This window comes from Apteryx mantelli, chromosome 8 (genome assembly GCF_036417845.1).
Source record: "Apteryx mantelli isolate bAptMan1 chromosome 8, bAptMan1.hap1, whole genome shotgun sequence".
Taxonomy (NCBI): Eukaryota; Metazoa; Chordata; class Aves; order Apterygiformes; family Apterygidae; genus Apteryx; species Apteryx mantelli.
Genome location: NC_089985.1, coordinates 32,146,593 through 32,171,944, shown reverse-complemented (window position 1 = coordinate 32,171,944; position 25,352 = coordinate 32,146,593). Strand labels below are relative to the sequence as shown.

General features: G+C 40.2%; 1 protein-coding gene across 5 annotated transcripts in view; it reads right to left on the bottom strand.

Annotated features, from left to right (window-relative positions):
• MAST2 (microtubule associated serine/threonine kinase 2) overlaps nucleotides 1–25,352 on the bottom strand; it is a 206,279-nt gene that overhangs the window by 105,735 nt on the left and 75,192 nt on the right. For all 5 annotated transcript variants that reach the window (XM_067301167.1, XM_067301168.1, XM_067301169.1 and 2 more), the window contains one exon: nucleotides 12,723–12,754. In XM_067301167.1, the coding sequence (XP_067157268.1) occupies nucleotides 12,723–12,754 (32 nt within the window). The remainder of the gene's footprint in view (nucleotides 1–12,722; nucleotides 12,755–25,352) is intronic.

The window sequence follows — 25,352 nt, the reverse complement described above, 5'->3', positions numbered from 1 at the left end:
GGAAAACATTCCTATAAAAATAAACTGTAGTATATATTCCTATAAAAACATGTTCCACAACTGGCATGAATTCATGAAATCAAAATAGCATGAGAAAATATCCCTTAAATAATGCAGCTCAACGCTGCCCCAGCCCCCCAACTCTTTCCTTCATTTGCTGGAATAAAGCAAATTTCCACTGAGATTTCACCTCACCTGCAGTACCCAGAGGCCAGAACTGAAGCACCTGACCACTTTCACCCTTGTTACCACAAACAAATAATACGTTTCTAGAAGTTTTCCAACTAAATTTATATCTTGCTGAGAGTCACTGAGAGCACTATATCCTTTGCAATGGGGGGAGATACATGTTCTTTTAAATCTCAAGGCCCATCATTTCTAAGAACAATTAATACATGACATCTTTTAAGCAATTCAATATCAAGAAATGCAGTAAATCCAAATTTCTGTTAAATTAAAGGACAAATATGGGTGCACAAAGACTTGCCAAGTCATAAAGAGGACCAGCTGTGAAACATGGCCTCATATTCTTCAGTAATTTGGCTTCCCTGCTAACCCCAGAAGGGTGCAAGCCAGATCCCCAATATGAGACCCAATACTTCAGTTTAATTTTGGACATCATTCTCTCTTCATCCTAAAGATACATGACCTTAATTCCAACCCACAGTTGCATCAACAGTAACAGTCTTATTTCACCTGCTATCAATTTATTTTTATTGTAATTGTGCCATCGCAGATCTCCCTTTACTCATTTAAAACGTTTACATTATTTCCAATTGTTCAAAGGTTATGCATAAAATACTTCCATTCCTAATGAGATTAATTCTTTGAGAAGCCAAGAGGTTTCACACTAGCTGTAGAACCCGCTCGACGTCAGATGCACCAACAGTTGTTCATCTGTCCACGTAAAAACACCAACCACATCAGGAAAAAGAGGAAAGAAAGGGAAACTATACAGATACTTGCAAACGCAGTACATTGAGGGTCAAAAAATGGGAAACATTTAACATTAAGGCATACACTTTTCTAGTTAAATTTTCCACCCATTCCTAATATCACTTGCGGCGCTATGGAAATTAGCTGCAGCTTGGCTAACCTGAGAGCGTTAAGCTGAGTAGATCAATGACAGTAATAACTCGCCAAGATGAACCTTTGCTCTAAGCAAGCGGGAATGGCTATCGCTACTGTAACCAAGTAAACAAAACTACAACAAAGAGCGACAGGATAAAACAGGATCAAGAGCTGCACAGGTGAAAGCAACAACTCACGAAGGACAAAAATAAAAAGTTATTATAGTAGATCGAAGCTTTTACACACAGCCACGTAGCTGTGAATCATCAACCATTCACTATTTAGAGAGCAGATGGCTGGAGGGTGCACATATGTGAAAAATATAATCAAGAAGAGTCATAGTAACAGTGGACTAGAACCGGACACTGAGACTTTTACATGAACTATCCTTATGAGGGAATTATTCACTGACCCGTGTCAAACACCTGAAGACCAAAGGATTCTTGGGGAAAAAAAGCAGAAAGTGCCAAAAAGGCTTTAAAAAAAACAAAAAAAACACCCAATAATCATTAGATCTCCTCTCCAAAAAAAAAAACCCCTGTTCTCAATTGACTTCAACAGTAATCTAATTTTGATAGCTAATTACTACTTACCAGTCAATTAATTAGCCCCAATGCTAAACAGCATGAAATTGCACTTAATCCGCCTTGCACAGGACCATTACCCAATACCAGCTTTTAAATACTAAAAATTAATTTAAAATTATATTGATAATAACATTAAAATCCTAAGAGGCTGCTCCTTAGTCACTGCCCTTCCCTGCACTGCATGTACTGTAAGAACTTCACCCGCTCCTGCCCAGCTTCCAGGCAAAGGAGCGGGTGGGCTGGGCGACCACCTCTCTCCACAACCCTGCACAACATGCCAAGCACGGCAGCATGCAACATCCCTTCCTTCGCCGACAGTCTGGTTTCCACCCACCAGATGTAATGTGCAGTACTCTCCATAAGAGGGACAGAGGCCTAGAATAGCTCAGCTTCCCATTTTCTAGTTACTCCACCGGAGCTGGTGAGCAAGAGCAACCTCCCTCTGAAATAACAGTCTAGTTTCAAGGGATGCTGCATTACCATCTCGTGAGTAACGGAAATTTGACCAGCTACATCCCCGCTGCACTATGTGAACTTCCAAAGCAGCCTTCTGCTGGCTCTGCTAGCTCAAGTTTAAAGTAGGTACCACTTCGCTCCAATTTCAGAGCTGCACACGCAAAGATCTCTAGCTTGTGTTAGCCTTTGTCTCTGCTGCTTTGCCAGGACAATCTCACTATGCATCACTAGTGAAGAAACCAAATCTTCCACTGGGGTTGCTGATGGTCTTGTATGGTCCATAACATGGCACAAGGAGGATGAAGAGCTAATCTTGAAAGTGAAACAGGTCATCCAAGCTCTCAAACACCTTAATATAATGAAGCTGTTTCAGACCTTTTTTCAGTTTACAAACTCCTCTATACCCATATTTAAGCCTACTAACAGACTTGCTTTTACTCATTATCCTTTGTAGACCTTGTGTTTGGAGACAGACTTCAGCCTGCCCACTTCCATAAAAAACTAATGTGGATTTACAGTGAGTAGAACAGCGTGCAATAGAGGATCTGCACTAAAGTTGGATTCTAGGCAGGGCTTTTCAAGGACCACACTCTAGGTTGGGCCTCAAAAGTGATGACTTAGTAAGTGTTAATCCCACTGTACACATTTCTAGCACAAATCTGCTATAAATAAATAAAGAAAGAAGCAGCTTCCTACCCAGCACCCAGATAGTCAGGTTACATCAATGATTAGGATTCATGCCATACACTAGTTTGCATCTGTAACATGCGTTAAATTCAAAAAGGCATGCTATTTATAGGAAAGTATTTGAGGAAGGGTTTTTAATATTGTCTAAAAATAGAAGAAAGATAATGTGAAACAGATAATAAGCCTAGGTCTATCTTAGTAAGTCTGGTGGCTCAACAAATTGAGTTTGCAGAATGAAGATCTGGTGCAGAGCACTGATGGACTAGAGTGCACTAGGGGCATTCCCGGAGTGCATCTTCCAGGTTAAATTCAGCCAAAAAGAAGCCTTTTCATGTGCTTCAAGCCTACACCCACTATGTAAAACAAAGCAAATTAAATGGGAACAATTAAGAGATTCACTTGATAATTGTACCCCAGAACTGAACTAAAATACTAATCTTAGATACACTCTCACTCTGTTGGACCTAGATAGTTTTCAGAGAAGCAAGTCTCCAAGCATTCATATGTACCAGTTTTTCTGCAAAAACCTAATCACAGCGGAGTGAATTAAGTAAAGACTAATCATTTAAATTCATAAGGATAAAAGCTTCCACTTTCATGTTCATATATGTTTTATTTTTAAGTTGGTTTTCTTGACATTTACGACATCTGTGAGGACCCTTTGGCTGCACATGCACATGGACACTAGCACAAAAGTACAATTAGCAATTTAGAGAAAAATAAAGGTGGAGAGGACTCCATTCCCTTATTCCTTTTCCTCTTCTGCCTTCTGCATGGCCTTCAACTATGTGTGAGCTAGAAAAATTTGTACAAACAAGCAACATCAACCTGAACACTACGTGGCTAGAAGTAAACTATGAGAACAAGGCTGGCGCCTTCTGTTAGATATTATTCTCAAACTATAAAGCTGGTAAGTTCATAAATAGTTACACCCATACCAAACTGTTAGAAATTCCTTGTTGATACCTCTCCTTACCTCCACTGAAAAGGCTGGCTGTAGCACGGACTAGGTGGATTGCTCTGGGGTTGCGAGTTCAGATAAAATACTAGAGGAGAAGTAGCAAGTGCACAATCAGCACTAAATGGGAATTTAAGGTGCTGCAGACCTGGAGCAGATGTAGGAGAGAACATGTGCTGATGAACATCACTTCCTCGGCAGTGGGAGTACAAAGGAGAGGAGATTCTGACAAGGTACCATAGCAGAAAAAGAAATGAGGGTCAGTATCACGTCTTCCCTTCTCAATTAAAAAAAAAAAAAAAAAAAATTTACTTCCAAAATATAAGTTATACCTTCTTAATAAATGTAGTAAACTAAGTGGTCAAAAGTCATACTTTCAATTATTGTCCAAACTGGTAGCCAAAATGTATTTGGCAGACAATATAGTGTCTAGTCAACATTATTTTCCCACGGTGAAAATTTTCTGATCTGGAATTATCCAAATCCTTTTTTGTAGTGATTCCCAGGCTTTCTGGATCACACACCACTGTCAATCCTTAATGACAAACTTTTAATTGAGAAAAATTAACAAGGACAATAATGGCATCACTAACAGATACAGGTCATTTATATGACACCCTCATAGATCACAGTTTTGGAGCCATGGTTCCATGCCACAGCTATGGCAGCAATACAAATATTCAACTGTGAAAATGTGAATTACACAAAGCTTTAACTAGAAAACAACGTTTAGCACTGACTGTGTTTTATAACAACAACTAATTAAGCCTGAAAGCAGCACTGCAAGATAGGTTTATTCTAACTTTAGTGATGGGGAAACTGAGGCACAAAGCAGTTAAGTGACTCATTCATCACACATCCAGGGCAGCATCAGGACTAGAAATGAGGACACCGATTCCCAGCTCTGTGCTCAGTTCTAATAAACTATAGTGCTTTTGCAGGGTTAGCAGCCAACATACATTCTTATAACACAGAGAGCGTAGAAAATTTCTTAAAATAGCTGCTTTTCCAAAAGCTGCAAACAGACTTCTACATAAATGTAAAGAAGAGTTTTAACACCTACTTTATTGAATTATACACGATCAGATGTCCTTGGCTAGAAACAAAGTAAAATTTAACTTACAAATACTGGTATTATAAAGAAACCTTGGGCAACCAAAATAATGTATCAGAAGATAAATTTATATTTTGAAAGCCTTTTCCCCAGATTTTTAAACAGCAACAAGAAAAGTATGTTTGGGGTTTTTACATAAGAGATTATCACGCCACAATATACTGAATTTACTCCTGTGCTGTATCTAATCTGCCTGAAGAGTAATATTTTTGTTCTTAACTGGTGATACGACCACTTATTTTTTAAAAATAATGTATCCAAATAGAATACTCAATTTGACCAATAAAAACATCATCTCAGTTTGGAGTATTTTGCTTTTGCACATTACAATTATCGTATTCCAATCATGCAAAGTTACACGTATAAGTTGCAAAAGAAAAGGAACTAAACAATGAAGATCAATCTTATGATAAACGTTTGTCTATCATGATTATCAGAAAATGCAAAGTTCCTTGAATCTAATCCTCAAAACTCCATGCTTGTATGTACAATGTCAACTACTGTATCTAGGGGGTCACAGCATGAAGAGAGAGCATCAGCCACACACATGCTTCTCAGTACTGCTGTAAAGTCTTTGGAGCATAAGTCTCCTTTTTTCTTTTATAAAATTCAGACAGTGCTGAGCAAAATAGGGTCACGTGAAATGTTCAGTGTGCTTACGCACTGAAATACAAACTAACGCCATCACATTTTTATGAAGCATAACCTTGACTATGATTGAGGGATGAAAAAAGCTTCTATTTATCATATTGAAGCATAAAATCCAGCAAAAGGGAAATCTGGGATGTGCTTCAGCTCTTGTTTAGTATTCAGGTACTTCGCATTGAAAGTACTGCAGTCTGGCATGTTTGTTAAGGTTCCCTATTTTATATTTCCTAATGAATCCAAATATTTCTTATCAGCAAGCAACCTTTGCATACTGGAAATCCCCTCCACTAGCAATCTCTGCTTAAACAGCTGATGAGCTCTGGAGCCTGCTGACAGAAAAGGTTAAGCTGCCTCCTACCCTGCTCCTCCCTGCACTCGCTGCGTGATTGATTCATTTAACCTCCTCTGCTTCTACACCTAGGATTTAATATACAACGTCCTTAATTTTAACTAATAGCAATAATACTCAACGTCATTTGCTACATCATAAATAACAATTTTCATTTGATTTCAAAGCATTTATAAAGGATACAAGCACTGAGTAGGATTAGCTTCTTTAAATTTCATTGATAGAGCATACATGGGGCAATGCAAAGAAAGATTTTTTGCTCTAAAAGTTTTCAAATGAGTTCTTAAAAAGAAAATAAAGGTAGCAAAGGCTTCTGCAGATCTGAGCCCTGTGACAGCTCACTTTCCGACAAATTATTAGAAGTTCCCTTTAAGTCTGGAGCAGTGATCAAACTAGAAGAACAGAAGAGTTCTAAACATTAAGTTTTACTACATTAACTAATGCTAGTTATAAAACTTAACTACAATGTACCCAATAAAAATTAAAATACTGGGGGATTTTTTAGCAATACTTTATGCTTCATAAAAATAAAACTTCAAAGTTTTCAAACTGAGATCCTGTGTACAGCCAAACAAGCGTGACTGAGAAATAAAACTCTAACAGAAATAAAAACGATGTTCATTGGCCACAAGAAAATTCTGGCTCGTTTCCTTGATAGCTTTAATTTGAAGTATTCGAGCGCAATTTATTTTGCCCAACAGCCCTTACTGGATCCGCAGCGAAGGGGCTCCAAGCCGCTGTTTCCTCCGCTTCATCATGGTGCTGCGTGATGCACGGTGCTTCCTCCCGGAGCCACAGGGTTAAAACCAGGAGGGGAGCCCGGCCCCAGGCTCCTCGGCACCCCGCTGTCACCGACACCGCCCGAGTTCGGTGACGGTCCCGATCAGTCACATGGCTCACGTCAAAAACCTCGCTATTTTTAAACGAAACCTGCCCCGGGTCTGCTTACGGCACGCGGCGAGCGGCGGCGAAGCCCACCGGGGCGGAGCGGCGGCGCGGGGAAGCCGAAGACCCGAACGAGCAGCCGGAGCCGTCACGGCGGCGGCGAGGCTGCCCCGACACTGCTCGCCCGGCCAACGGGCGCCGAACTTCCCCGGGGCCCCGAGGGGCAGCAACGGTCGCTCTCGCCGAATCAAAGGAGAGCGGAGAGCCGCGGGGGGCGACGGCCCACTCGAAAGGGCTCCGGCAGGGATCTCGCGCAGCAGCTCGCAGCCTCACGCTGAGCCAGGGCAGAGCGGCGGCCTCCCCCGGCCCTCGCACCGGCACCAGCGGCGCGGAGCCGCAGCTGCCCTCCGCCGCGCCGCACACGCGCCAGCTCTGCCCTCTGCACGCGGGGAGCCCCTTACGAACACGCACGAGTTTAATCCAAAAGCATCTTTAGTGCCCTGAATTTTCCATCTATTAGTTTGCCTACCAAAATGCAGCAGCCAGGCCGCGCTCCAGCTACAAACTTTATAAATCCTGATGCTGCAAACAGAACAGTGCAGAGCAAGCAGTCAGCCCCCTCCAGGAGCCAAATACTGGGGGGGGAATCACTTTTTTTTTTTTTTTTTTTTAGGACACAGTGTTCTCTGTATAATGCAACTCTTGCATTTTTGCTTGCAAATGGTAATTTCAATCAACTCGAAATCAATCTCATGCTACTAACAAAATCGCCACAAAATAATGTTCGACATTCTTAAAACGTGTATTTGCAAAAAGTCAGCTTTCCAAAAAGCAATTCCAAACATACATCTTTGATAGATTTTAATCAAAGTATTACATCACTTTCTTTAAAGACCTTATTTAAAACAGGCATATGAAGCCTGCTATTCACAAGTATTAAAACAAGTCAAATTCCCGATTACAGTTCATATCTCCAGATCCTCTCATGATTCCAACTACAGCCGGACTGCCCCATACTACAAGATCACAATCTCTCAACAGCTACGTTCCTTAGGGAAAACAAATTCCCTGTCCCAAAAGACAGCCCAGAGTGCCAAGAGACTTTGCTTTCTTGGGTGCCTCGTCCTCAAACCACCAGACGCCCTTCAGAGAAAGCAAGCTCAACACGCAACAAGAAGTGCCAGCACAACGCTTGGTGTTTGTCAGGTATAATTTTATTATGGTGCTGAAATGAGAATTTGGATTAAGCAGTGGAAATCTGATAACAGAAGGGGCACAAAATGCTTTTCTCAATTCTAAAGCTTTGAAAGCTTGATACAAACTGGTATTCAGCAAATCCTCCCCGAGAATTTCCTTGGCCTCTATGTTATTATACTGTCAGGAAGCTTGGTGTAAACTTAAAATATTACTAAAACCTGTTTAATGAAGAAGCATCCTATTAAATTTCCAGGGCTGAAGAGACTTGGGAGCTTTGGAGGGTTTAAAAGAGTGGAAACGAGAGAGAACAGGAGAGAGACATCGAGTCCCACAGTGGCCTCAAGTTGCCTTACAGTAAGTAAAGATTAAAGACGACCATACTAGCCTTGCACATATCTCTGCCCAACAGTATTATGCTGTTTAACACATTTCATAGACATAAAAACTTAAGGTAAATATTATTTCATATCAGCACCTATCACCAACAAAACAGCAGTTCATAGTATTTGAATTATTTAAATGCGTCACTTTTTTCCTCCTGTATCGACCTGTAATTAATCTTGCATAGCAAGGCAAGCATTTGGTCTTTGATGACGCAGATATCTCTAATACCACCAAAAATGCTGTTTGTTGTGAAAAAAACTTTAACCGTACATAAATATTCTGGACTATAACTATTTTTAATGTTTCTTTTCTCTCCTTGTTCTTTTTCCCTCAGACACACACTTTAAAAGCAAAAGTGTATTTGATACAGATGTTTGATAGCGGGAAAGTATTAATAAGAATAACTTGGATCTGAAATTAAAAACTGGCTTAGTAAGTTTAGTTTGCTGACAAAATGACTCCCTCTTCAAATTTAGATATAATGTGGGAAAGCAGTATTTTCTTGTTATAAAATTTTACTTTTCGATAGTACAAGGATTACAGCAACCCAAGCTAGGAACCCTGCCTACGAAACCATGAGGATTTCAGATATAAATCCATATTCTTCACAAAAAAAAACTGAACAGGTCAATAAAGTTCTTGTTACAAACAACTGAATTTATTAAAAATAGGGCATTGAAAAAGAAAGCAGATGGCTCAAATACAACTCCAACTAAATTTAGTGACTACTGATTAGCCAAGGGGTGATCGGAAGAAATAGTGAGCACCTTGTGTTTGTACATCTTGCAACCATGCTGAAAATCTGCGGTTTACAGCCTGGCTTTTTGGATGCTGAGGTGCTGTTACATACTTGACTGCCCAACCGCTTCATCCAAGCCTCACCGTGCTCTGCGGTCCGCAAAACTGGAACATCTCCAGTGTGATTCATGTGCAGGTGCACATCAAAACCCTTCGAAAGCCGAAGCCGACAATGCCAAAAACAGCGTCTATGTGCACTAGCACCAAAAGAACAGAATAGGGTAGCGGGTGCAAAGAATTAAATCCCATCCTAATAGGAAGGAGATCAAAGTTTGGGTCTATCATTTCAGATTCACTATTTGAAATGATGGAAAATATTCATGAATGGTAATTATATATTGTGTACAAAATCATGAGGAAAACATATCTTATATATTTATATGCATCATTTATTGATGGAAAACTTTGAACACAGATTGTTGAACCAAAGCAGACATAAAACAAGTAATTACATTCTAATGCTTGTTATTCAACCTCTTTGCAGCCTACAGCTCAGCTGAATATGATTTCCTTTAGCATATTCACATAGGCCCCCCACTAAAAACAAATGCAGTTGAAGCACGCTGACAACTAAATGGGATCTAAATCATCAGGCGTTCCTCTTAACGTTACCCTGCAGAGAGCTGCCACCATCCGTTTTGCCACCTCGCGCTGTGCCGATTGCTTTATGAATAGAGGGTAAGGTCACCACGGGCAGAGCCATCGCCCAGGCTGCGCGCGCAGGCTTGGCCGCTGCCGCGGAGAAGGAGCTGCTCCTCACCCATCCCACCACGCATCCTCCTCAGCTTCTACACGAGACCTTCTTCAGGGGGCAAAGCTCAGGCTCTCTGGCCGAAAATACCGAGGCATCTAACCCCACTTCTCTTGCACAGTACAAGCAAGGGCAACGTCAGCTGTTGCCCAGGCCTACAGTCAGTTCCTGCACAAAAATAGGGACTACTCACGCTGACCCGGGCAAATATGAAGTGATGAGAGTCAAATAAAGAAAAATTTAGAAGCGCTGTCAGGAAGGACTCTCCCTTCTCCTTTCAGCAATGACAAATGTGCTAACTAATCCACAGTTTAACACCATTCTAACTCAGCAGGCAGCCAAAGCCACCGCCAGCTATATCAAGGCTTCCTTCAGCCTCCAGCTTGCTGGAAAACACAGACCATTCCTCCCCAAAGATGATATTTTCACAGTATTTAATGGGCCCCAGCCTCCAGGCTGGCACCCAGGTACATGCAGAGTGGCTCTGTATTGCTCTGCGCTGGAATTGCTACTGAACACAAGGCAAAGGCTGGGGTTTGTGCAGAAAATGGATGCACCTCTAGAGGATCTCTGGCTCCAAGCCAGATACTTTATCCATCTGCCAATTCCCAGTTCTGTCAGCGAACAAAGTCCATGAACGACAGTCAGTGAATCCGGACCTAGCTGCATCCATAACTATCCCCATCCATTACCTACAGCACCACATTATGTTTTCAGAATGAATTTTATTTTCAGATTTTTTTTTTTACCGTATAAAATCCTCCGTTAACTTGATTCAAGCATAGGAAAAGCCTCCAGAAGAACTGAGAACAGCCTACATTCTACATTTAAGCGCATATTGTTAGGCCATCCTTTTTGACAAGGATGGTTTGACCGATTTGTATGTATAATTACTTCCTTCCTTGATAGGAATTTCTCTAAATCCTCATTCAAAGAGTAACGGTAGTTTCTTGGGTTTTTTTTAAATCAACTAAACACTCTGATACGGTGATATGCAAATCATGTGCATGAGCTCTGTAAGACGCTTTTCAGTGAGTCTATATGCTAATCAGAATGGCATCAACAGAAAGATGCATAAGCCACAATGCAGTACTGACTTGTTAAATATTTACACTCTTCAAACAAAAATCGTTTGGTAGAAGTGACAACAGAATCTGTAACTCCAGGAAACACAATTAAATAATCAATTAGATAGTGCCTGAAGCTTACTGAACACCTTTGCATTCCTCACAGATTTTCAGTCTTGCTGGTAGCTGGAGCCTTGTGCTTAAAATTTATGGCCTGGACACACGCTTAAAATTTGGGGCCTGGACAGAGATAGCTGAATTTTTTCATGTAATGATGGCTTAACAGGCACTCACTCATGGAAAAAGATACAAGGGAAGTCATGAAAACTGAGTATGTTAAATCAAAGCAATAATACAGCTCAAACATTCAGTAATCCTCAGTTTTATTTAGTTACTATAATACTAAATAAAACACTGTATAATTGAAGTACTTCATTTGTATCTCAAATATTTCAGATGTAAATTCATGCGTAGTTTTGCGGCATACCCACCTCCATGCTTGACCAAGGGATGTGAAAACCGCTGGCATCCTCAATTTCAGTTCCAAAAGTTTTGTACAAATTCCTCTAAGTTACATTAAAGAAAAAACCTACTGGTAACTCAGCACTCCACCATTCACTTATAACTGGATTGCAATCAAATAACCTTCACAGTCTTCAGATCACGAACAGCACTGTTCTTAAAAATCTATCAAATATAGTAAAGCTAGCACTGAAGGCACACTGCTAAATAAATCAGTGAGAGTTCCATGTTTTGCTTTAAATAACTCAGTGACTGGTTTAACACTGTCATGTGAACGGAACTAAAAAAGGTTTGGTCATGCCTCATTTAAAAAAAAAAAAAAAAAGCCTTTTGATCCACTGTATTGTTCAGCGCTGAATCACTGGCACTACACAGCATTTTCCAAACACTGCTTCTTATACAAAGGAGAGAGCTCGCATTAAAAGATTGAAAATTATTTCTCATTAAAACCAGAAACCTGAGGAAGAATTGTTATGTGTTTTTGTGAGCTTCATATTTGTAATATACAAGCTTTAGGAAACAATTTTAAATCAAAATGCAACAGTAGCTTACAGTCAGCATGAATGCTTTCTTTTTTTATACAATGCAATCAATAATGCAATTTTATTCCATCAGAAATCTGTAAGCCTAGCAGAAGCTAAGTTCTCTCATAATATCATAGAAGCGCAATTACTTCACTAAAATACTGTAAACATTATGATACAAAAAGGATAGTATTAAATAAATGCTATTTCTTTAAACTCCATTTTTAAAAGCCTATTTTTTTCAACATTTGCTACTTTGTGGAAATCTCTCCATTACACTAATTGCTCCACCAACACCTGTATGGGCCACCAATTGCGTACTTAGATATCCGTGAACACAGACTGCTTGGAGAGCAATGATCTAAGTTGTTCATATCACACACAAAAATAAGCGATTTCTGTGGAGTCAGTTCAGCAGTGTCAGTGCAAGCAAGACTGAGGACTGCGACTCCCTTGTAAGAGGTTCCTTCCAGATCAGGATCAGCTCAAGCTGCCAATTACAAGTAATCTCACACTACTACTACTTCTCCTACTACACTTACGGAAATCAATAGAGGCTTTAATCTCAGAGGAATGCAAGCTAGCAGTTTCCAAGTGCATGACAAATGCTTTAAAATGCTAACAGAGAAAACAGAGTATCTGCCCATTTATGCAATTTCTACAACTCAACAGCTATGTGTGCTCAAAATGAACCAAGTAATGAATGAAGAATAATTATACTTACAAGCTTCCTCTTCTGGGGAGACTGAGCTCCTTCTGGAAAATAAAAAAAGAATGAAAACCTTGAGTTAATTTTACATATTATTGTGCATTACTCAGCTATTTATCAGTAAATGACCAAGGCCAAACTAATGATTAACAGGCAATTTCTGAACGCATGCTCAGTGTATAATTGTGTACGGCACTGCAGCACGTGAGAGGTGAATCTGCCCCCATTCACAGCGCAGCAGCCTGGGAGAGAAAAGCTATTCGTTTTGTCGGAATAACCGTTGCCTTTGCAGTCACAAACCCATAAGTGCTCAATGGAGCGCATACAACTTGGAGATTCAAGCCTAAGCACCGGCAGGTAAGTCAGTAGTTAATTCTGTCCTCCGTACGTCAGCAGCATCGTATAGGAGCCACCTCCAGCAGTGTGGCGTGCTACACTCCCAGCATCTGCTGCGTGCGTGTTCTCACCAAAAGGAAAAAATCATGCAACAGCCTTCCCCTCCGCCCCCCCAAAACACACGTGTTGCTTGCACTGTACATTATCGCAGCAAAGGCAAGGCCAGAGAAACACAGCTCCCACGCAGAATCGGCATTTTGCGCCTAAGCGGCAAAGACAAAGGAAGACCGGGAATTTTAAGGCACCGCAATTTTTATTTTAAGTGAATAAAGCACGAGTATCCACAAGGCACGGGCGGTGATGGGTACGGCGATAAGGATAACCAGTCGGTTGTTTTCTCTCTCTCTCTCTCTTTTTCCTTTAAGTCCCACCTGCCGGGGCCGGGGCCGGGGCCGGGGCCGGGGCCGGGGCCGGGGCCGGGGCCGGGACCGGGGCCGGGGCCGGCTGCGCTCTGCGCTTTAGCAGGGAGCCGCTAGGTGGGAGCAGGCCCCCGCGCAGCGCCGCCGCGCCAGCCCGCAGAAGCCCTGCAGCCGGGCCAGAGGCTCTGCCAGGGCAGGGCGCAGCTAAAGCTCACGCTGCAGGAAAGGAAAAAATCCTAGTACTGACATCAAATGCAATCAATGCCTTTTTTTTTTTTTTTTAACGTATTTTCTTTCTAGCTTGCAATGCACGCCGATGCACGCTTTCCTTGCGCAACGCAACCCGCGCGCGGAGAAGAGCGCAAGCCAGCAAGCTGTGGAAAAGGTTCCCATGCTGATCTAGGCTGCTTATTTTCAGCTTTTCACTCAGAAGAAAAAGCATGTGAGGAGCCAATTTCAATTTCTGGTTCCCAGGAAACTGCTCCCTGTGTTGTATTTTTCCTCCCCCAAAAGAAAAAAAAAACAAAACAAAACAGTATTTTCACAGAATGTTGAAAAAAGTCAATGTAAAAACATCCAAAAAATCTGGTACCCTCTTTTCTGTATTTAGTTATGGACTCCGTGTTCATTTAAATGATTAACAATGTTATTATTGAACTGACAATGGCTGGATTGTTAAATAATATATTGGACATTATTCAGCAAAGTTCTACAAAGGTACCAAAATGTTCTAGTTACCAGAATTTAAAAAAAAAAAAAAACTAAAACATTCTGTTATTATTTTCAAGAACGAGTTTTCTACAACTTGAAATTCCATTACACTTTAACAGCGCTGAGCAAATTTCATGTGTGAATTATCACAAGCCTGACAGCTTACAGCATCAAGAAATAAATTCCCGTCATCAGACAAACTTGTCAAGATCTAATCAAAACATTTCAAGTATGTGAGATAATAAATCATTAGCATCTATAACAGGTTGTGTGTTTTATATCTAAAAAGGTATTTCTTCCACTCTCATCTGATAGAAAGACTTAAAATTTCCAACTAGGAAGTCTACGCAGCAATGAAAGCTTTTTGCCATTGAAAATGGATAAATAGATAATATCTAATTATTTACTACATATTATTATATGCATATGTTTGTGTATATTATATTACATATATATATAGTATATTGCTTACATCGTGTGAGCAGACATATTTATTTTATCCACTTCAAAGAAGACCTGATGTAACAAAGGTCTATTTTATTTTATATTTTATTTCAAAGGGTATTTTCTTCTATTCATATGACATATTTTCATTTATTCCAAAACTGTCAAACCCAGAAATTTTCAAACCGAATGTGTTAAGCCCTGAAATTTCATGGTATAGGCTGAAAAAGGAAAACTGTGACCTTTAAATCTCTTTATCTACCTTCAAGCCTTTGAGCCTTCAGGGTTCATGTTTACAAGCTTTATTCTAGTCATTTGGGCTGAGAAGTCACTTAAAAAGATAACACTTTGCTGCGACAGCACCACTCCAGTAATTGCGACCTTAAGATGCCGCCATAATACTACAGGAATCACGATGCAATAACAGGAGTTGGCAAACTGCATTCTCCGCTGTACTGTACACTTGTTTTACTCATGTAATAAGAGGTTTAATACTTCCTATAATGAAACTATTTCAGGATTAAACACTTAGAACGTTTTTAAAAAAAAGGGGGGGGAATTACTTGGCTTTGTTCATGAAATCATCTTTCAAAATCTATGATCAGCTGAGTTTCAGGAAGGACAAAAGTATTTATAGATGGCACGTCAATGCAATTGAAATAAATTTTATTCTCTCCATGTAGCAATCGCTTTCAGCCTGTACCTGCACCCTGGCGAACACAGCGCAGCTGTGGAATCAATAGGCAGCAGTTCAGATTTAATACCTCTGCGGTCTTGACAAAGACCACAGTCACAGCAATCCATTTTTATACCTGTTGTTCCACTACACCTCATTTCCTATTAGCCTTAAAATCCCCTTCCCGAAGCCCTGCGAGCCACCCACCAAGGCGCTCCCCAATGCCCACAGCACCTCTCCCTTCTGGAGGAATCCCCGGCTCCCTCCTCCACCTGCTCTCCCAAGGCACAACCGCTAACGGCACTGCTTAAAGTCCTCCGAACCAAGCCAGGCCTGCAGGGGCCAATGCAAAAGCGTCGGAGCTGGAAATTACGTGACTGCAAGCAGCACGCTTACGGGCTTTGCTTCCCTGACTCACCACTGAGTTACTGTCTACTGAGTTGCTTCCCAGGGAAGAAAGAAAGAAAGAAAATGCCTGGAAAAGGAAACAAGGAGGGAGCAGGCGGCAGTCAGAGCTGATGACCTATTTCAGGACACCCATTTGGGGATGTTTCAGATACCAAATGGTGAACGAAGCGCTGTGACTGGCCTTGCTTCCACCCACTCCAAGGAGTTTGTCATTCCACGTCCATGTGTCCATTAAAAAAAAAAAAACATTTAAAGAGGTAACATAACTAATGAAACTCTGCTGAGCTGTGTCTAACTAGTCTGAAATACTGTTTACGAAGTGCAGCAATAATCCTTTAAGGAAATATGCCAGCTTATCCTAAGGACATTTTTCATTTAAGACCACCCTTCTGGCGAGAAGAACACATGAATATACAAGATTTCAAACTGCCTCTTCCGACAGCACCGCCTGCCGCCCCGAGCACTTTCCCGGCCAGTACCTCTCTATATTACTATTCTTCCTTCAGCCAACCTCTGTGCCCCCTGCTCTCTAGGTCAGCAACATAATCCTTTAAAGGGGAAATTAACCTTTTGCATTTAATTTATACAAAGAGATAAATAGCATAAGGATACAAAATTTAAGAAAGAGGATTGTCACACATTATTCACACAGAAGTTTCGGAAGTGAGAACAAATAGTTACTGTCACAGATCCTCCATCACTAAAAAATAAGAAGTGTATTAAATCTTGCAGTAGTTAAATGACAGCAACAGACTGCTCTGAAAGTTAATTTTTTTGCATCAGTTCCATATTTCAAGGCATAATTATTAAATGTGCAAGCCGATCTCTACATGACAAAAGAAGCAGCAGATTTTCAGACAACTAGTTAAAAAATGAATCTTAGGAAAGAAATTTAGCTCCATGGAACTTATAAAAGGATGGTTCTACTACCCTCCTTCAACCCCTTACATTTGTTCCCACTTATCTTATCACCTCAAATTATGCAGACATAAAACCAGGTGGACACCGTAACACTGTGGTTCAGGTTCCACAACAGGACCGGATCCTCACCGGCCCTCTCATTTTCTTGTGTAAGGTATGTTTGCTATGGGAGAGGCAGCAAAGGAAGCTCAAACAGAAAATATATTGGCCATTTTAAGCATGATTTGTCTGCTTATGTGATACACTGTTTACTGCCTATACACTGCAAATGTATTCTGTTGTGATCTTTTGTATACAGAAACTGTGTTTTAAAACAGAGTTGCTTCAAGGAGCAGAAAGTGTGCTGGCTTTTTGCATACACATATGCACGCTATATGAAACGGAAATAAAGTCTGGAAACGTATTTTTTCATTGACCTACAAGACGACCCATATCCTTTGAAGAGAAAGTGCGAAGCAAACAGGAGCCCATCACTCAAAATTGTCACTCTCTCTCAATCTTGCAATTTGTCCTTGAATATGTAAGCTGCGCATATGGCACAGACCCACAGGCAAAGTTGGATGCTAGAGTGTGCACTGATGGCAGCTTAAACGTAGTCCTTTCAAATTAAAGTGAGAACCATCGCTACCGTCGGGATGTTCAATATTTCTGCCAGAGCAGACAGCATGGTTCCTGAGATTGCCTTTGACCTTGGCTTTCTTGCAGGGTAGCTCACTATCGTACCAGTTGGGACAATAGACAAATATTTTTACAGCTATAACAGTAAATACATTTCAGTTAGTAAGTTAATATTTCACAGATGATGAAATTCCACTGACACTCATTGACCTAGTACCACGCACTCACGTTTTAATTTTTTTTTCCCTTTGCTGACTTTGTTTGCTTTAGGGTATACTACCAACCAGCAGGGGATTAATTAAATCTCTTTCTATATATAACCATTTGCATTACAGAAATGATATAATGAGGGCTACAATCTTCAATTCTGATGGAAAATACAACCTGGCCATGCAAGGACATAAACCATAATCCATCCATCAGATTAACAGGAAAGAATTTTTCATGGTGATTAAAAAAAACACCCCACAGTAAGCTTCTCTTTCTCCTATCAGAATCTGTCAAGAAAAATAATTTCCTTCTTTTCAGTGGATCATTGTAAATGGTATTAAAAACAGTACTTTTCAATTTCTGTCTCAAGAAATGATTACATCTGATCTTATTTGCCAAACTCATTGGCAAAGAATTTTAAACAGCAACACTAACACCATATCTGTGTTGAATGTCAGATTAATCTATAGAATATACTGCAGATATTTTCTATAATTTACTGCCTTTTTAGAAACCAAAATCAGAATCATATTGTTAGATCATCTGCTTAACTCCAGAAATGCTTAAAATACAGAAAGCGAATACCCAAAACACTTTCCAGCATCTTTCAAAACATTGAGAGGATCCAGAGTTTAATTCCCAGAGGCTGCTCAACGCTGTACTGAGATGATACCCGCGACTGCACTAAACACAAATTGCTTTGGACAACATAGGCCCAGTGATAAGCATCTTCCCATATTCCCAGTACTAGCCAAATGTTACGGAGCAGCCCCTCCCGAAGAAATCCCACCCTCACGGCCACAGGGTGCCAGACCCTTGGGGACAACGCGCAACGCACGGGAATAGTTAATGGTATACCTGTTTACCTGTTCAGCATTATCCTAAATATCCTATGACTATCAAAGCAAACTAGACTTATTATTTGGATTACTTCTCCACTTCAACCGAACTTACATGTCGGTAAAAATGTCATTTGCAAAGTGCATGAACACATAAAACCAACTGGGAAAAAAGAAAAATTTGATGTTTGGCTGACAGGCAACCTTGTTTCTCTAAGTAATCAGTTTATATCATTCTTCAAACCAAGGGGTCAAGCATCAGCCCTTGATGCTTTCAAAGCTTTCACCATCTTCTGGCCTTTCTCCTCTCTAACTTAGAAACCTCTTGCCAGTCAGCAAAAATAAAGCTTTTGGGTTTTCTTTCAAAATACGTAGTCACTACAGAAGAAAATAAAGCTAAAAGACCTTTAAACTAAAGGAAAGCTCCCAAATACAGCAAACCATTTCCCCCTCTTGCACCAAGCCCCTCTGTAGGTAAAGCTAAGGAGCCAAATCACATCTGTGTATTAACCTGTCAAGGATATATGGCTCCAAATGTTGCCCATTAACCTTTCATACCATTTAACCTCAGGGCTTTCCATAAAATTAAGACTATCGGTTATGAATACATCTCAAAATACCTAAGAATCCCCACTTTTCTCAGATTTTTTTTCAGTATCTCCCTTCCCCCAAATCCTCTTATGCAAGCTGAAGCGCCTGCTCCAGGCTTTGTGCATTACATCACCTTTCCGAAGCCCAAAATCCAACATTTGGCAGTCCGCTATTCTAAACATCACACCATGCAGCACACCATGGGCCACACTGAACCCACCCATGGCAGCGAATGCAACGGCAACCGCACGTCGTGGCTTGGAGAGGCAGATGACAGTAAAAATGATGCGTGCAGATTCCAGTCCCAAGCAGGCGAATGGAGAGTTGCCCAACCCCAGGAACGAGCCAGCTGCCGCCGCCGAGCTGCTGCCCGCGCGAGGAGAGGCAGCTGGCAGCCAAGGAGAGGGTGGCCCCATCGCTCCCGCAACCACCGCCATGAACAACTCGCAATTCTCAAAGTCACATTTCCTCCACAGCTTTCGCTCCTATCTCTGTTACTCGGCACTAAGAGCAAGGGGTCACTCTAATTTCATGCTATCAATAAAGCAGCAGACTCTTTCTGCAGTAAGGCAAATAGCCGGTTTCATACTTGATCTCGAGCTTTTTAGCCGAGGTTACGCAATGAATGGTTTCTCAAAATTAAAGGCAGCCTCCGAGAAGCCTGGTCAAATTAAGAATAGCAGGTACAGTAACTGAGCTGTTCAGTCCTTAGATGTCAGTAAACTAATTTGCTATCAACTTGATTGGTTTCCTCAAGGCTAAAAAAAACCAGCAGCAGCTCTCTTCAAATACACTTGCCAAACTTATTTTTGAATAAAACATATCACATAAAAGATAATGTTTTGAAGATGTAAATTCATGTGCAGGAAAAAGTAAGTTTAAAGATTACTGCTTGTAATTAGTAATCCAAAGAGTCCTAGATGTGATGCAGAAACAGGGAACATACAACAGAGCAGGAGGAAAAAAAAAAGGCAAATTTGCTCTGAAAATAGTCAATCCGTAGATCCAACAGCAATGACTTCAAAGGACCATTACGATAACTTATTCCCCAAAATAAATAGCAACAGCCACCTAAGTTGCATGGATCAATTATGTAAAAAGTGAGATGTAAGGTAGCTCTCTAAATAAAGTCAGGTCATGCTTTAAAATCTTAGCAATAACGTATTTATTAAATGCTCCAAATCTTCATTATAGATATTACATATTTGCACAAATTAGCCTAAGGGAGGGGGAATACTGAGAGGAATAAAGTGCACAGCGCAGACATCTCATTAATTTTTCTCATTAGTTAATTCTAGTTCTACAAGGCCATGAAGCAGATTACTGATCCGCCCCGTGTGCAAAGCAGCATGCCCAGCACTGAAGAGCCATCCAAAAGAGTGGGAGCAACTGTTCAAAATCCTCTTTCATTCTGCCAGACTGCACCAGTCTGAGAAATTTTAGTCCAAGGTTATGTTCCACATAAATTTGGAAAACGCAGAAAAAACAAGAGTGCCATCTCGGAGACATACAGGACTGCAGCTGTAATGCTATTGTTAGAAAGCGCTCTTAAAATTACTCTGCCTTGACTTGCACCAAAAATTCCCTCAAGACTGGGCATGCAATGATCACAAGGAAACAGTCACAGCTGCTAAAAATGCCAAGAGCATTACAAATAAACAAATCCAGTTTTATTCTCTCCCTTGTTCTGGCTCAGGACTAATATTAATCCATGATTAAGTCAGTTGCCATTTCTACTATACATAAGTCTTCTCCTTAAAAGGTGGTTTCCAAAGGAACTGAGAGCTGACATCCAGGCTACCTGACCAGCGATTTTATTTATAAAAATCCTGAGACATACATTATTCAAGTTAAAATGTTGAGTAATCAAGCCCAACATAGTTTTGGTGGCTTTCAGCATCCTTCTGGGCTCCCCTTGATAAAAGTTAAATGAAACAATGAGCATCTCACTCCTGGAGCTGCTCATCAGCTCATATCCATTCTGTGCAATGTAATGCATACTGCAAACAAAGATCACAAGTTACCAAGAAAATTATATTGTCTCAATCTATGTATTTCAATCTGACACTGCAGTTGGGCCAAAAAATATGCAGTCTCAGCTCAATAGTAAAATTATCGTCAATTAAAATTATCATAAGAGTCAAAATGCTTCTGTTTATTCTGTCAGGTTCGTTTCTCACTAAGTCCCCAGCCATAAAGTATCTGAAAAGTAGGTAAGCAGAAATGAAAGGGTGTTTTTTTTCCTGAAGAGGCACCACACATGTCACCAAATTTGCTTTGTCAGTGTTAATCTTGGACTTCTAACACTTTTTTTTTTTTTTTTTTTTTTTACAACTGCACATTTTCATTTTATCTTTACAGCTGCACATTTTCAACTGTGTTAGACAAAAAGAAAATCCACAACATCAAATCAATCTCAGGAAGGCTGAACAGCTTAACGGCCCTGATATAAGGGCAAGTTTCTTAATAGTAAAACTCTGGTGGAAATTCCTAGGGAAGAAACACTTCCCAAATCCTCAAAAAGCCCCAATGGAGGAGTCTCCCCCTCCTCCTCTGAGGCTGCAGCAAGTCCGTTCCACATACATCACGCCAAAACACTTTGAGAAATTGAAAGCATGAGCAATCAATTTTAAAGATATTTAGTAATTAGTCCTAAAAGGAATTCTAAGCATATAAAGCTCCCTTGCCTTCATCTAGCGTATGACTGATGGCATCTGTAACCTCACAAGGCATCCATTATGCTCAGGAGTTAATCACATCTGCTCTGCATGGACATTATTTACAGGACAAGCACGTGCAATTTTTCATTGCTTAGTTAGGCGACCCGAGGCTCTTGAGCTCAGCCCTCACGTACTGCCGCTCGCCAGCACAAGCAGGGACGGAGGGCAGGCAAAAAGCGCCCAGGCACGGGGCTAAAGACGAGTGTTCGCTCTGCGAAGAAGGGCATATGCTGGGCACCACATGAAAATCTTGAAAAAATGGATACCAGCTGGTATTTACGTCTTGGTAAACAGCCGACAGAACTTACTCAAAAATTTACTCAAAAAAATTATACTCAAAGTGGACAGTCTGATCCTGCTTCTATCTGCTGGGCCCCAAATTACAGCCAAACTGAAACAGAAATCCCCCCAGACGTGGTGAAGGAAAGGGCTCTGTTACTTCATTCCCAAATAATATTTACAGCAGAAGAAAACAGCCACAGAAGTTTTACATTTGTATTATATATATATATATATATAGGAATGGATTAATCCCCTGGAAATACGGAAAGAGGTTAGGAGAAGGGAAAAGTAGCAAAAAAGCCTTACTTCCATAAATTACGACTCTATTACCCACACCATGACTCACTTCAGAGTTAAAACACCAAGTATTTCTAAAACTACTTTTTAATAATTAGTCCTGGAAAACAAAACCTTCAATGAAAAACAAACATTAAATGAAAACACGCTCTCCCACCATCTCCACACACCTCCTTTCAAACGGGTGTTTCGTTTGTTTGGGAATATTTAAATTAACCATAACGACAACAAATTATTTTGGCACTTAAAGGCGCCTCTTCATTTTGATGAGGAGGAAGAACAGCAATAACCACCAACCGTACCCTACTTCCAAAACGAAAATCTCAGATGACTTGGAGGGAACGACACTCCGCACCATGTTCACACACGGCAAGACTCTGAAGGCAACGTGTAAAACGCAAAGCTGTGCTAGGCCAAACCCAAGATGATGCAGATGACACTGAGGGTGGTGAAAGGTTTATTTTGCTGTACGCAACCAAATCCTCGGGCTTAGAGAAGGCAGAACAGACCTCGGCAAAGCAGCACCTATCACTTTCAAAATGAAAGGCAGCTGAGCTGGGGCTCATCGGCTCTGCCTGACCTCATCCACCAGCATATGCTTAATCACCAGCTCCAGGCCTGGCCTGCAGGTAAATCATATATCCTGCAAATGTCAAGGGAATTAAGGGGTTTGGACCTCTAAGATTTCTCATATGAGAAAGCATGTGATACATCTAACCATCTTTCACAGATTTATTTCTGAACAATTTTACATTTAATACTGTTGGATAACTCAGACTTACATGGTGCCAAGAGATCTGTTTCGGAGTAAAGGAAAATTCATTCCCAATTAAAGTACTAGTAAAACACAGACACTCACTCCCAAAGCACAGATTTGAGAAACCGCAGACTGCGCTTAATGACTTTTAGTTCTGATGGGCGATTAGTGTGCTCTGTAATGGACTGATAGAAACTGCTGATTCTATTACAAGGACATGTTCTGGCTAGCATTTTTATCTCTGTTGCATTTAAATTATAAATACCAACTCTGTTGAAAACATGAGAAGACAAAAGATATTAATCAAGCTCCAAGTCTTCCGTCTTCTGTCTTTTATAATACTTCAAATTAGAGCAAACACTGACTTCACCACCACAAAAATTCTCAGGTAATCAGGACTATCTGTACCATCATTACTCCTCCATCCAACCAAGCATATCGCTCTCTTCATTCTCCAAGGCTTTTGGAAGAACTGCAAGTTTCATTCTCAGGTGTTGGCTTCAGAGGCAGATTTCAAGACATATGTCAGGTTGCACCTATGGGAACAAGTTTCCAAAGTCTTTGCACGACTCACCCATTCGTGAGAAACTGTCACTGAGCAGCCTTCTTCTCCAGATGGGATCTGGGAAGGGCCTTTGCTGAAACGGATACACTCTAACACATGTCCTTGTTCACACGTTCAGGTTCAATGCAATATATAAAGCATTCAGTATATAGTGGCTCCTGGGTAGGCAGCACATGACTGCTTTATTTTAACAGTCTTTAATACATTGTGCTTAACTCAATGTCATTAATGTGCTGTAGAACAACTAGAATACCAGAATCTAAGCCCATGCTCCTCTCTTGCACATTTCATACAACCTACAAAAAGTTATGTGCACTGCGGGGGGGGGAAAAAAAGTGGCATGTAAAGTAAAAAAAATTACAGACAAATTTTTAGTACATCTAAAGGATGAAGTACAGAACGGGTGTGAACAGCTAAAAACCAGCTTGATACCTCTGAACAGCTTTCTCACAGCTCAGTTTTATTGCAGCTTTCCTTTGCACTCACCTAGCAATCGTCTCCATTTCAATAGCCTGTCTCAGAGTGGAAGTTACAATGTTAATGTGCTATATACATATATATATTTATTGGTACTTAAGAGGACATTCTGTACAAAGAATATTTGTTACAGTACCATTTGCTACCAGTACCAGTCCAAATTCTTATTTTTCACAATAACCACTAATGAGACACAAAAATTCTTATAAGAATTTTTGCAGAAGTTTCTGCATTTATATTTGAGAGGGACCCAAATACAAACAAAAAGCTAAAAAGAAAATAGTTTAGTGGCCATCTGTGGTAAAATAACCTAAATGGCTCGCAAAGAAAGACTCAAGATCTAACTTTTCAATGGCAATCTTCTACAGCATTATCTTTGGTAAAATAAATTGTCTCCTACATCAGGAAAACTCTTAGTTTATTTGTATATTTAAATCATTAATCCCTATTTAGACATTAATGTTTTAACTTACCCAGCACTGCCCCAAGACACACTTGCAAGCTGCGTGACTCACTGACTTCCCACAACACAAGCGCAGCTTTAGCAGCCAGAACCAAGGATTATTTATAGAATTAAAGTGATCCTGTAAAATCATTCATTCCATGTGAAAAATCTGAATCGCAGTTCATTAACTCTCCTATAAATTTAAACTCTGATAATGATAATTTTCATTTCTCTAGAACAGTTTAGGAAGGGTAAAATTTTCTCAACATATTCTGACTCCAACAAGTTCAAAGCTTTTTTAATATATTTTCATTTTTCAATTTCTCACAAAGTGAAAGAATAGCAAAGAAAAGGAAAGACTGTGAGTGCTTTCCATTTAAATCCTGTTCTTGAGGTTAAAAACATTACACCAAATTCATCTCAGAATTTGAGGATGCCAGTTAACATAAGAAGAAAAATATAACTGCAATCAGGAACTTTCTGGATTTAAGGGTTTATTTTTAATAGAGACCTCATATTTGTTGAATTCAGAATTTTAATAGGGGAAAGCAAAAACACTGTCCAACCCAGAAATTACACATGATTGGCTGTCGGGGGATTTAAGTAACATATATAAAGCCAAAGTAATCCCACTGCAGCTTCTGGGGTTACTGAAGATTTACATACATAGTAAGTGACATTTTAGACTTAAGTGAGCAAAAACCATTTAAGATGTGACAAAAACTTCAAGTCACAAGTAACGCTTTCACACAAGATACTTTTTCACTGTTATTAATTCTCCACTGTCTTCTTAATAGCTCGGAGCTACATTTCATGCTAATGAATTAGACTAAAAAATTATTTTCTACCCATCATTTACTTTAATAGAAGTATTTATCTTTAAAACAACCAAAAGTATCAGCCTGAGATTTATTTTAGAAAGCCTGAGA